General features: G+C 34.1%; 1 protein-coding gene across 1 annotated transcript in view; it reads right to left on the bottom strand.

Moving 5' to 3' along the window:
* Positions 1–13,539, bottom strand: part of BCAS3 (breast carcinoma amplified sequence 3) — a 655,658-nt gene that overhangs the window by 510,419 nt on the left and 131,700 nt on the right. The window contains exon 5 of the mRNA XM_011953652.1: positions 7,380–7,456. Coding sequence (XP_011809042.1) covers positions 7,380–7,456 — 77 coding nt within the window. The remainder of the gene's footprint in view (positions 1–7,379; positions 7,457–13,539) is intronic.

The raw sequence follows: 13,539 nt of genomic DNA, 5'->3' as shown, positions 1-13,539 counted from the left end.
ATTACAGTATATTGTAATGAAAACAACCATTTTCCTGCTTGCCAAAAGAATGCTTTATAGCTGGAATCAGAGAACATAAGCCACTTAGCACCATCCCAACCTTATAAGCATGACTCCTTTAAAGATTAACCTTTGCCTCTAGGTAAACTCTGAAAACAAGTGCAGGGGTTGGGGGAACATGAATGTCTATAATACTAGGCCTAATTCTAACATGTTTACAATGTTTTTGGACAAAGAAAGAGAATTGGATGTTAAAAGAACTCATTTCCCAATTTAAATGAAGGTAAAATTTTTTTAGAAGCACACTATATTTTTCCATTACTAAAAAAGTAATTAAGAAGGTACACAAGCATGATGCAATTTTAGATGGCATCCTCCCAGAAAGTGGTCCTAATGGAGAGGCGACCTGAACTCATTTCAAAAAACAAAAAAACTGAACTACCCTCTGTGATACTTTGCCTTATTTTTCGTGGCAAGGACAAATAAAAAGTCTGAGCTCTTTTTTTTTAAGAAAACAGGTATTTACATTTATAAGTCAACTGATTTTCAACAAGAATACCAAGACAAGTCAATGGTGAAAGAAGTCTTTTCAACAAATGGTGCTGGGACTACTGGATATCCAAATGCAAAAGCATTTAGACTGGAATGAAGGTGGACCCCTAGCTCACACCACATACAAAAATGGAACAAAGGTTTAAATATAAAAGCTAAACAGTTAAATTCTTAGAACAAAATATTGCAAATTTTCATGACCTTGGATTAGGCAATGGTTTCTTACATAGGACAAAAGAAAAATACATAAATTGGACTTCATCAAAACAAATGCAAATTTAACATGCTTTAAAGGACACCATCAAGAAAGTGAAAAGACCAGGCCAGGTGCAGTGTCTCAGATCTGTAATCCCAGCACCTTGGGAGGCCGAGGCAGGTGGATCATGAGGTCAGGAGATCAAGACCATCCTGGCTAACACGGTGAAATCCCGTCTCCACTAAAAATACAAAAAATTAGCTGGGTGTGGTGGCGGGCGCCTGTAGTCCCAGCTACCTGGGAGGCTGAGGCAGGAGAATGGCGTGAACCCGGGAGGCAAAGCTTGCAGTGAGCCAAGATTGCGCCACTGCACTCCAGCCTGGGAGACAGCGAGACTTTGTTTCAAAAACAAACAAAAACAAAACAAAACAAAACAAAAAGAAGAAAGTGAAAAGACAATCTAAAGAATGAGGGAACATTTTTTGCAAAAAATGTATCTGATAAGTGACATATCTATAATACAAAAATTACTACTACCACTCAGTATTGAAAAGACAAATAATTTTAAAATGGACAAAGATATACAAATGGCAAATAAGCACATTAAAAATGGTCAGTGTCATTAGCCATCAGGGAAATTCAAATTTCAAAATTACAAAAACTTGTAGCTAAATGTTCATACCCAAGAGAACATATGTCCACTGAAAAACTTGTGCACTGGTGTTCATACAAGCATTATCAACAACAGCCCAAAAGTAGAAACAAATCAAATATCTGTCAACTAATGATCAGATAAAATGTGGCATATGGCTGCGTGCAGTGGCTCATGTCTGTAATCCCAGCACTTTTGGAGGCCGAGGCAGGCGGATCACAAAGTCAAGAGATCAAGACCATCCTGGCCAATATGATGAAACCCCATCTCTACTAAAAATACAAAAATTAGCTGGGTGTGGTGGTGGGCGCCTGTAATACCAGCTACTTGAGAGGCTGAGGCAGGAGAATCACCTGAACCCAGGAGGCGGAGGTTGCAGTGAGCCAAGATTGCGCCACAGCACTCCAGCCTGGTGACAGAGCAAGACTCCATCTCAAAAAAAAACAAAAAACAACAACAATAAAAATGTGAACATCCTCCCCAGAAAAACACATAAGCATATAAAACATTAAATACCATTTCACAGATTTGTTTAACCATCATACAGCTGATTAACAACTCTCATAAGTTTTTATGAGTTTTGAGTTTAAAACTCCTGTTTTATTTTTGGTTTACTTTTCATGTATATGAAGCATACCATGAATTTCAGAGTACTGCCATTCTAAGACTCAATGGGTGAGAACTGTGTGCAGAGAATGAAAAAGTCACAAGTTAGTTCATTGCATACATATTCACTGAGTGTCCGCTATGTATCCAGCACCAGCACATGCCCTAAAAACATCATAGTGACCTTGTCCATCTTATGGAGAACCCAGAAAGACAAACATAGGTCTAACTTTTAATGTAAGCTGAACTTAGAACTCACACTAACCTATCGATGAATTCTCATAAATAATACAAACCTGTTTCTTCATATAAAAGCAAAGCTCCTCTTTCAAAACTTAAAGATAATTTTGCATTTTAAAGTAAAATTTCCATTCCTATTTGTTCTATTTGTTATCAATCATTAACATAAATGAAGAACACATTAAAACCAAGAAATAACACTAAGATTATAAGAAATAAGTTTTCTCCTCCAAGTAAAAACAGACACCAATGGAATAAGATTGCTTACTGTACATTCCTTTGATCTCTCTGGAGACTTCATATCTACCTTTCAATTTAAGAACACTGAAAATGACTGCTAATGACATCTATCGGTCTTTGTCTTTTGTTTTCCTAATCATACATGGGTTTTGGATTTCCACATCAGACAGCTGCCCAAGGCGACTTTTTCTTTATATCCAAATACAAAGGTGTCTCCTTTCTCATCATATTGGATTCGTTCCATTAACAGTCCTCTATCAGCTCTCTTTACCTGTTCCTTCCACCCTTTGGCACAAATTCCCATGATGCTTGCTCTGATGGACACAACTGTCTCTACTTATTTTACAGTCCCTTCATTGTATTCGTATATAACCAATGCACTAAAAAGGTATTATACAAAACCTTTTCAAACTATTTTAGAAGATAACTGCTTGCATGATCAAAACAACATCCTCATTAAGTGGAGATCTTGTCATTTGACACGGGCTATGTAGTCCTACTTTAAGAACTAGGTACCAATAAATGGAGAAAAACTATGTGCTACAGGCAAATGAACTACCACAAATGCTATCTCAGTGTACCCTGTCCCACCTGCTCCCTACATCCCAGTATCCTGTCCTCCAATCTCTATATCCTATACCTTTCAGTCTAACAGGCAAAACCAGCTTACAGGCATAGGATTCACCTGACAAAAGTTTCAGTCTATAGAAAGGAACAGGGAGAAGATGGAGAAACTGGAGGAAAATAAGATTCTTTCAACTTATGAAGTGGCACCCTTTGTTCCTTAATTTTAAAAATCTGGTCATGGTAAATTTTGTTCTAAATATTGATATAAATCACTTTAGAGGAAGTTGTAATTTCAAAGAAAATCAGCCAAATTCCTTCATTCAAATATTTGCAGAATATCATCAATCTTACCAACCTAAAATCATATGTCATATGCATAAATTTGACCCCTAGGGTTTTCAAGAAAAATAATTTGTAACTAAGAATGACATACTTCCTAACAGAAATATGAAATAAAATACATTACTAGTATTGGTAAGGGTATTTGTAGATGAACAGGTAAGGGGGACCTATAGTGAAAGGCTACATCAAATTGTATCCAGAGTACAAAGAAAGAAATCACAAACATATGTTACTGTTGCTTTCTGAACTTTTTCATATTAAGTGTGTATTGAAATATAATATACATGCACCATTACCCAAATCAACAAAGTGAACACATATTGAACACATAAATAACAACCAGACAAAAAAAGGACATTATAGATTCCCCAAAGCACCCTCTTATACTCCCTTTCAGTCACTATTCTTCCCAAGGATATGCACTATCCTACCTTCTGACAACTATATTAAAATTAAAAACATCTTTCCTCACCAAGACATTACTGGCTGGGCATGGAGGCTCATGCCTGTAATTCTAGCACTTTGGAAGGCCAAGGAGGGTAGATCACCTGAGCTCAGGAGTTCGAGACCAGCCTGGACAACATGGTAAAACCCCATCTCTACTAAAAATACAAAAATTAGCCGGGCATGGTGGTGCAAGCCTGTAGTCCCAGCTACTCGGGAAGCTGAGGAGGAGAATTGCTTGAGCCCAGGAGGTGGAGGCTGCAGTAAGCCGAGAACATGCCACTGCACTCCAGCCTGGGCAAAAGAGTGAGACTCCATCTCAAAAAAAAAAAAAAAAAAAAAAAGACATTACTGGGCTTATATACATAGTTAATTACACTTATTTCCAACATTTATTCCCAGAAATGACAGAATGTACTTTTATTTACTACTCCTTTTTCAACATTTTAACCATTTAAGTAACATACATTTCAGATTTTATGAAATCCACACTAAATAGATTTTAAGGAATGCCCAACCCATGGGAACCATTATGCAAACATTACTCTGAAAGAATAAGTGATAATCTTTATGGGTCAGGAATTAGTAAAAGTTCATCACTGTGGACCTCCGGCCACTTGACCAGGACTTAACTAAAAGCTGTATTTCACTTTTAAAGTACCTTTCTACAGTACCACAAACACTACTGACCCCTCTAGATCTCTTCTTCCTGTAGTGAAGAATTCACAGAATACAAGAGAGACTAATGCTTTAACAAAACTTGTTTTATCTATTCAGTGGTCCAGCAATTCAGGGGGAAGTATTCAGGAATACATAGCAAAGATGTCCCAAAAAGACATTAAGGAAAAAGGAAAGCATGAAAGGCATTAAGAAAAACTGCTAACAACTCAGTCAGTCTCCTGTTTGCTTTTATCAAATTTGACTTATGTTTCGTGCTTACTAAAAGTTTGCAGAACAGAAGATCCCATTTTCAAAGAGGAAATCCTTTAGAGATAGACAGGAGAGGTACTGCAGATACGACAGAGATACTCAAGAGCTGACGCCTATGAAGACATAATTTTCTAACAAACTCATTCTTTCCAAAATTTCTGGATTTACCCCAATGTGACTTGTAAGAGAGAAATTTCATTTATCTCTATATATAGTGTGTGTGTGTATTCATTTCTTAAAATATTCACCACTTACTTTTAATTTCCAACTCAGACATATAAAGATCTGTACTGATCCTATATAAATAATTTTATTCCTCATCTGATAACTGTTGGCAGAGAAACACTACATTTTCAGACATACTATTATCACAAACATTTTTGTTAACTAAACATCCTGAAAAACTTGTGCTTTGAAACCAGAACATAATTTTGATAAATGTATTCATCTTTAGTGAACTGGGTTTTATTATTAAAACAAAAAAATCATTAATATTTTTATGTTGGCAAGGACATAATAGACACACTATGCCTTCCATGGTAAAACTTTATTTCCTCAATCCAAAACAAACTGAGTAACTCTCCTCTCAATGAGATTACTGTCTAGCGGCAAACCAATAGAAAATGTATACAAGATAGAATGTAAGTGCCTTAAGAGAAGCAGAGATGACATACTACAAAAGCATTCCCAAAGGGTGTTGGGTAACAAATGAGGTCTGTTATCAAATAAATATGGGAAATAAAGAAATGTATTAAATAAATTTAAACAGACAAAATACTAATCACCATTGCCAGTCTCAACAGAAGGTAGCATTTTCTAAGCATATTTGATCAGGGAATCCTGATTTGCAAAGCATGTTGAAAATCTAATGTTCTGCCAACAGACGGTGGGAAATGTTATCTTTAGGGGATTTAAAAGAAGTTGCTGTAAGCTAAAGGGGTCAAGAAAGACTTCATATAAGAATTACTATCTACACTGGGCCCAGAAAGATACATAGGATTAAAACATCATAAGGAGAAGAGGTATTAGTGAAAAGGCCATTCCAGTCAGGAAGACAAAGGAAAAATATACCTCCAACAAAATGAGAATAATGAGTGATTCAAATTAAATGGGACATAAGAATTATGAAAATTGAGTTGCAGAAAAGATTTAGCAAGGACGCTAAACTTTCATAAAGTAGGCTTTGGTGTACCAAAAACCTTGGGAGTTTCATTGGTAGTAAACAGACAAGATAACCACATATCTGTGTTCACTCAGGACTTTACAAGTTTACATATGTTGATCAGAGTTAAATCCAGTATGGCAACTGTGCAAATCAAAAGACTGCAGTTTGGATAATTATATAATCACTTGGTAATTTTTCAAGTTCTTATCTTTCAGATGTAGATAATAAATATGTACAAATTAAATTCTATAATGCCTGCAATATGCTTCAAAATAATCGGGGAAGGGGTATAAATGAAAAAGACTGTCCATTATTTGATAGCTGTTGAAACTAGATAATAAATGCATGGGTGTTTATCATACCACTACTCTAATTATATACATGTATATATTTCCCAAAATAAAAAGTTATTGCTTCTGGCCTTTACAGGAAAAGAAATGGCATATCTGTGGCACTAGAAATTTAATTAAGATACAGTATTTTTGCCATAGCACTATATTATTACATGTTTACATAATAGGCTAAATTATTGAAAATTGAAGACATTTATATATTTAAGATACATTTAACCATTTCAAATAGCAATAAAAACTAAGAAGAATACATACTCTATTCTCTCTTCTGCGTAAAAGGTTTTTCCACTCTTATCTCTGTCATATATGGTTTAAATTGAGAAATTATAGTAAAATTGGTAATATGAAATTGCTAAATTGCTTTCTTTGAAAATGTGCCAACTTCTATACTGATTCTGCCAATATATTTTCCAAGGCTTTACATGTTTACATTTTTTTCCATCACACAGAAAATCTGTAAGTTGACCCAAATGAGGACTTACCACAAATTCTCCTATTACAAAATCTCAAGCTGCCAAATACTCCCACAGAAAAGCTGCAAATATTATCAATTTACAAACACAAACAAAACTTTTAAAGGAAATTGTGCTTACAGCCTTATAAGTACGTAAGTTTATTTAACAGTATTGAAGGTTTTTAAACACTCTTTTAAAATATAAGTAATTATTTGAAAAATATGGTTTTTTAACCTTTTGGTTAAATGACAGATACTAACGTTAGTAGAAACAAATTTTGCTCATATGTAAAGGTACAATGTATAAAAATACGGTATGTTAAGCAATTTAACAATTGCTTTGAAAGTATGAAACAGCTACATGAAACTAAATCACAATTACTCAAGGAGAGTATGTAGGGAGAAACTGAGGTAACCTACAACAAAGCTTGCTTAGTAATATAAAGAAAATGTGTTAGAAAGTTGAAAATATATATCATACAATTATATTACTCAATGAGAACATCCACAGAATCACAAGAAAATCATCAAAACTGAAAACATTAAATATTGTTGAGAAAATTAGTTAGTTTTCTGATTGTGTCAAGTAATTAGTATAAACCCAAAGGCATAAGAAGGGAAAAAAAATTGGTACATACTTGTGACAAAGAATTTCTTCGTGAAAGTACAGCTATCAAAGGCAGCAATTTTCTCCTGCAAGACTACGACAAGGATCCTAAAATTAGAGGGGGAAAAAAAAGAAAGAAAAAAGTGAATGTGAAATTCTGTAAGTGGAATCAGAAATGCATTATATCATCTAGATGAAAACAAGTGCTTACTAATACAATTTTAAAATTAAACACTTCCTATAATATTTAGGCTAGAAACTTCTGCCTCTTAAAATGTGTAAAAATATAAACCACAAAATCCTATATATAAGTAAGATAGAGATGACCAGAAGAAAAGTGATGGAAGAAAAAACTACCACCTCAAAAAATGTTTGTCTTGTAATAAAGTTTTGTTTTGACCAGGCATGGTGGCTCATGCCTACAATCCCAACATTCCTGGAGGCCAAGGCAGAAGGATCACTTGAGCCCAGGAGGTCGAGACCAGCCTGGGCAACATAGGAAGACCCTATCTCTATAAGAAATAATAAAAAAAATTAGCCAGGTGTGGTGGTGTGAGCCTGTAGTCCTAGCTACTCAGGAGGCTGAGGCAGGAGGATCACTTGAGCCCAGGAGATCAAGGCTGCAGGGAGCTATGATTGCGCCACTGCACTCCAGCCTAGGCAACAGCAAGATCTCATCTCTAAAAATACAAATACATAAAATAAAGTTTTGTTTTCATTTATTTTTGAGTCGAATAAGTCTACATTAAAGATGGATAAGATCAAGCCCAGCACAGTGTTGCACATCTGTGATCCCAGCTACTCAAGAGGCTAAGGCAGGAGAATCACTTGAGCCCAGGAGATTGAGACCAGCCTAGGCAACATAGTGAGATGCTGTCTCAAAAGGAAATGAAAAAGAAAAAAAAAAAGAATGGAGAAGATAATACATTGTTGGCTATCTACTAAAAGTGTTTTTCCAGTGATGTTTTAGTCATGGTATTAAAGATAAAATGGATTTATGTAACCTATCACTTTAAGTTGAAATGGCAGATGAATTTCCCAACACATATAAATCTAAGACAACTGCTACTCATAAATAAGTTATTTCTGATTGACTCAATATAGTAAAATTCACTAAGAATCTGTAAAAGCAGTATTTTTCTCAATGCCCAAGATTTATAAATAATTAGAAAATAATTTAGTTATAAACAATTTTTTAAAGCAAAATTCCTAAAATACATCCAAAGCCACTACTTTATGTTGTGCTATACCTTCCAGGATATTAATATAAATAGCCAAGCTTAATATTTACCTCAAAAAATCAAATGAAGGTTATAATTGTTACTAAATATCTAACAAACTAATAGCTTATTTTTCAAAATTGGAGGCTGGTAAATCTGAGCAACAGATGCTAATATGAGTAGAAAAAAAAGGAAAATGTATTATTTCATATGCATGCTTTATTAATTTTATTCATCTTTAAAAACAACAATTCCATTTACTGATGCAGAATAATTCTAATGAGTGGCAACTGTTAGATCCTTGTGATTTTTTTTTTCTAGCTAGGCCTGTTAAAAACTTTTCTATATATATTTTACTGGGTTGTTTGCTATTAATAAATGACAATTTGCTATACATGTGTATGTGTACTCTGAATATACAAAAAGATAGAGACAATATCCTTATAAAGGAGATAATATGAAATTTTAGAATCACTCAATTGTAAATTCCATGTCTGTTCTGTTACTATACTAAAGCCTCAAACCACCTCATCTACATATTATATCAACTTAATACCCATTTAATGCCCTGATAGAAGAAAAGGCATTTCCATGTTTAAATATTAATTACCAACATCTGTACCATTCCTTTATACACAGTGTTTGACAGAAAATATCAAATAATGCAACACACACAAAAAAATATGCACCACTATTAAGAGTCAATGGAACCAAAGAGAAAGCATTTATGGGGTGTGTGTGTGTATGTGTGTATATACATAAAGATATATACATACAGATATATATGGGGTAGGTGTATATACATAGAGATGTATACATACAGATATATATGAGGTGTGTATGTGTGTGTATACATAGACACATACATACAGATACATATGGGGTGTGTGTATATACATACAGATATATACATACAGACATATATGGGGTGTGTGTGCATATACATACAGGTATACACATACAGACATATATGGGGTGTGCGTGCATATACATACAGGTATATATATACAGGTATATATATACAGACATATGTGGTGGGTGTGTATGTGTTTATTACATACAGGTATATACATACAGATATATATGGGGTGTGTGTATATATACATACAGATATACACATACAGATATATATGGGGTGTGTATGTGTGTATATACATACAAATATATACATACAGATATATATGGGGTGTATGTGTGTATATACATACAGATATATATGGGGTGTGCGTGTATGGGTGTATATATACATACAGATATATACATACAGATAGATATGGGGTGTGTGTGTATGTATATACATACAGATATATACATACAGATAGATATGGGGTATGTGTGTATGGGTGTATATACATACAGATATATACATACAGACAAATATGGGGTGTGTGTATGTATATACATACAGATATATACATACAGATAGATAGATATGGGGTGTGTATGTATCTACATACAGATATATACATACAGATATATATGGGGTGTGTGTGTACGTGTGTATATACATATAGATATACACATACTATATTTAAGTGTATATACACACATACACATGCACATATATTCACACATATATATACACACACGCACATAATAATCTCATTCCTTCTCATAATTTATAAACAGAATATTTAAAACTAGAAACTGTCAGACTGGATAATGATACTATATTATGTCTACATCAACGAATTCAAACACACAACTAGCTTAAAACTGAAAAATGGAAAAATACATACCATACGTACATACCATACGTATAGTAACAAAAGAGCTGAAATGGATATATTATTATCAGATAAACATTAAGAACAAGATTATCAATATTAACAAAGGATGGTTCATAAAGGGTCATAATAACCATAAATGTATATGAATCCAGCAACAGAAACTCAAAAGATTTAAGAAAAATATAATAACAATCCTATACAAATTATCATAGAAAATTCCAAAAAAAGAAGTACCTTCCTAAGTGTCTAATGAATGAAACAAAACAACAGACAAGGCGTAACAAGAAAAAGAAAATATACATGAATCTCCCTCATGAACATAGATGCAAAAATTAAATCCAGGAATATATAAAAAGGATTATAGATAATTACCCCTAGGGTGAAACCCAGGGTGTAAGAATGGTTTAACACTGGGAAATCATCCAACATAATTTATTCTTTTAACAAATTGAAAAGGAAATACATAATCATCTTCATATTGACTTCACTAAATACAATGCTCGGTTATGGAAAAAAAAAAAACAACCACCATTGGCAAACTGGAAAATAAACTGCTGAACTTGCTAATCAACACATACCTCACACTACTTTCCTATAAACAAATCTACAGCTAGAAATAAAACAAAATATCTAGGTAGACTGATCAAGAAAACAGAGAGACTGGGCACAGTGGCTCATGCCTCTAATCCCAGCCCTTTGGGAGGCCACCTGAACTCAGGAGTTCTAGACCAGCCTGGACAACATAATGGGGCCTTGTCTCTTCAAAAAAAAATGTTAAAAAAAATTAGCCAGGCACAGTGGCACATGCCTGCAGTTCCAGATACAGGAAGGCTGAGGCAAGAGGACTGCTTGAGCTTGGGAGTTTAAGGATGCAGTTAGCCGTGATGGTGCCACTGCACTCCAGCCTGGGTGACAGAGTGAGATCCGGTCCTCCCAACCCCCAAAAAAGAAAAGAAAATAGAATTCACAAACTACCGACATCACTAGATATCCTACAGTCATTAAATTAACAATGTAGGAATTTACAAACAACTTAATTTGTTACAAACAAATTAAGGCATTTATTACAATGTTACAAACAACTTAATTCCAATAAATTAGAAAACTTAACGGACAAATGACTGGAAAGACCATTGTCAAAACTATTGATAAATTATCAAAATGAATGGACAAATTATCAAGACAAATTATCAAAACTTGTGCTAGAAAGAACTTTAAAATCTTAACAGACTTGTAAATATAAAATAAATTGAATTTGTAATTGAAAATGTTCCTACAAATAAATGGTATTATCTTTCATGGTTAGAGTTAGAATTCACACGGCATTGTTTTTTGTTTAGGAGTCAAGACTTGAGCTTTTTCTGTATCAATATCTGAGTGCTAGAGCAATAATTTTTGAAAAAACTTACCTGCAGCGGAAACTTTATAAGTCACATGTCCAAAGAGGGTTGTGTGTGTCTAATCTGAGATTCTATTCTGTTGCATTGGTACACTTACCTATCTTTTCATTAGCATCAGACCTTATAAATTACTGTTTTATTGGGGGTTATAATGGGGGAGCGGTAAATGTTCTGAATCAGTGTTGCTACCTTGTTTCAGTAAGGCTTACATCATATCTTCTCTTTATTACATTTATTTATTTGAAGACTTACTAACCTTAAAATTGCCTGCCATACTGCCAGAAGGAATTTTCAAGGATACATCTGTTCCAGCACACTTCCCCACACCCTTTTGATCCCTTAGTGCTTTAAACTACTAGGTCTCTAACACCACCTATGCTTCTGGGAGTTTACTTATGCCCCTTCTGCACCAATAAATTCCCAACATAGTCTCCTTTCTGCCACATCATACACTCTGTCATATCACCTCTTGCAAGGACTCCTGAATAAGCTCTACCATCCTCAAATTTAAAATTTCTAGTTGTAGTATTCACTCTTGTGCAGTTATATGAATTAAGCATGGGCTACAGGTGATTTTACATGCTCCATTTATTGATACATATGCTTTTTGGAGAATGAGGAACAATTCAGATATAGGTGACTACACTTATCTGTAGGGGACCTGAAACTTTTAAATAAAGTACCTAAGTAACTAAGCAACTACATCTTGCTATTAATTCTCAGATGATATACAATCACAGTTTTGATTTCCTCTTTAAAATGGAGCAAACATTTTAAATTAAAGAGGAAAGCAAATAAGAGAAAGAGTTTTGTGTTGTTTTTTATTTCTAGTACATTTATGTAATTGAAATACAGGGAAGCTGTGGTCTAAGAATCTTCTCTGTACTTTCTGTATGTGTTCACATTATTTCTTGACCAAATAGTATGTAATCAAGTTCATGACAGCACAAAGGACAGTTCAGGGTTAAATATGTCTGCAGGATCTACCCATTCAATAATGTTGTTTAATACTTCTATACCCTTCTGACCAACCTGATGTGTCATGGGACAATCATATCCTTCTAGCAATAATATATTGGGTATTTTTCCTACATCCTATAATTTTCATCTTTCTATACTTGAATTCAAATATTTCTTATTAATATGAAAACCCATCTGCCTTTTATTTGTATTTGTTAAATATGTCTTTGCCCTCCCTTCTACATTCAATCTTACTGAGTCAATTTTCAAAACATCTCTTTAAAATCTAACCTGTGAGTCTTTTGCTTCACTTAAATTTACTGAAATGGCAGAAAACAATTTATTTTCTATATTTCATGTGTTTAGCTTTTTGATGGCATGGAAGATTTATACAAGGCACGTAAGAGCTAATGATCAAGATATTCACCATCCCAGGGCTTCAGTTTGCTTAAATGGAAAAGGAAAGTGCTGGGTGATAGAAGATTCCTAAGGTTCCTTTCTCCTCTAATGTTCTGTGATTAATTTGTCATTAGCAATAGAGGTCACATAGAAGTTCCAGATAGATCTGAATACTTTCCCAGCAATTAAATGAAATAAATTTTAAAGGATACAAATTAGTCCCTATTTTAGCTCCACTGTGAAGGAATAATAATTTTTTTAAACTTTTTTTTATAGTTCAGGAACATGCTTTTCAAAAATTTTGGTGGGTTCTCACAACAAAACTATATTTCACATAATAAATCAGCATACATAAAATACATATAAAAAGCTATATTAAAAGATTTCTCGAGGCCGGGCGCGGTGGCTCAAGCCTGTAATCCCAGCACTTTGGGAGGCCGAGACGGGTGGATCACGAGGTCAGGAGATCGAGACCATCCTGG

This window comes from Colobus angolensis, unplaced genomic scaffold, assembly GCF_000951035.1.
Source record: "Colobus angolensis palliatus isolate OR3802 unplaced genomic scaffold, Cang.pa_1.0 Scaffold37, whole genome shotgun sequence".
NCBI classification, from domain to species: domain Eukaryota; kingdom Metazoa; phylum Chordata; class Mammalia; order Primates; family Cercopithecidae; genus Colobus; species Colobus angolensis.
Note: the sequence above shows the minus strand (reverse complement) of the source record. Positions and strands in the feature narration are given on the sequence as shown.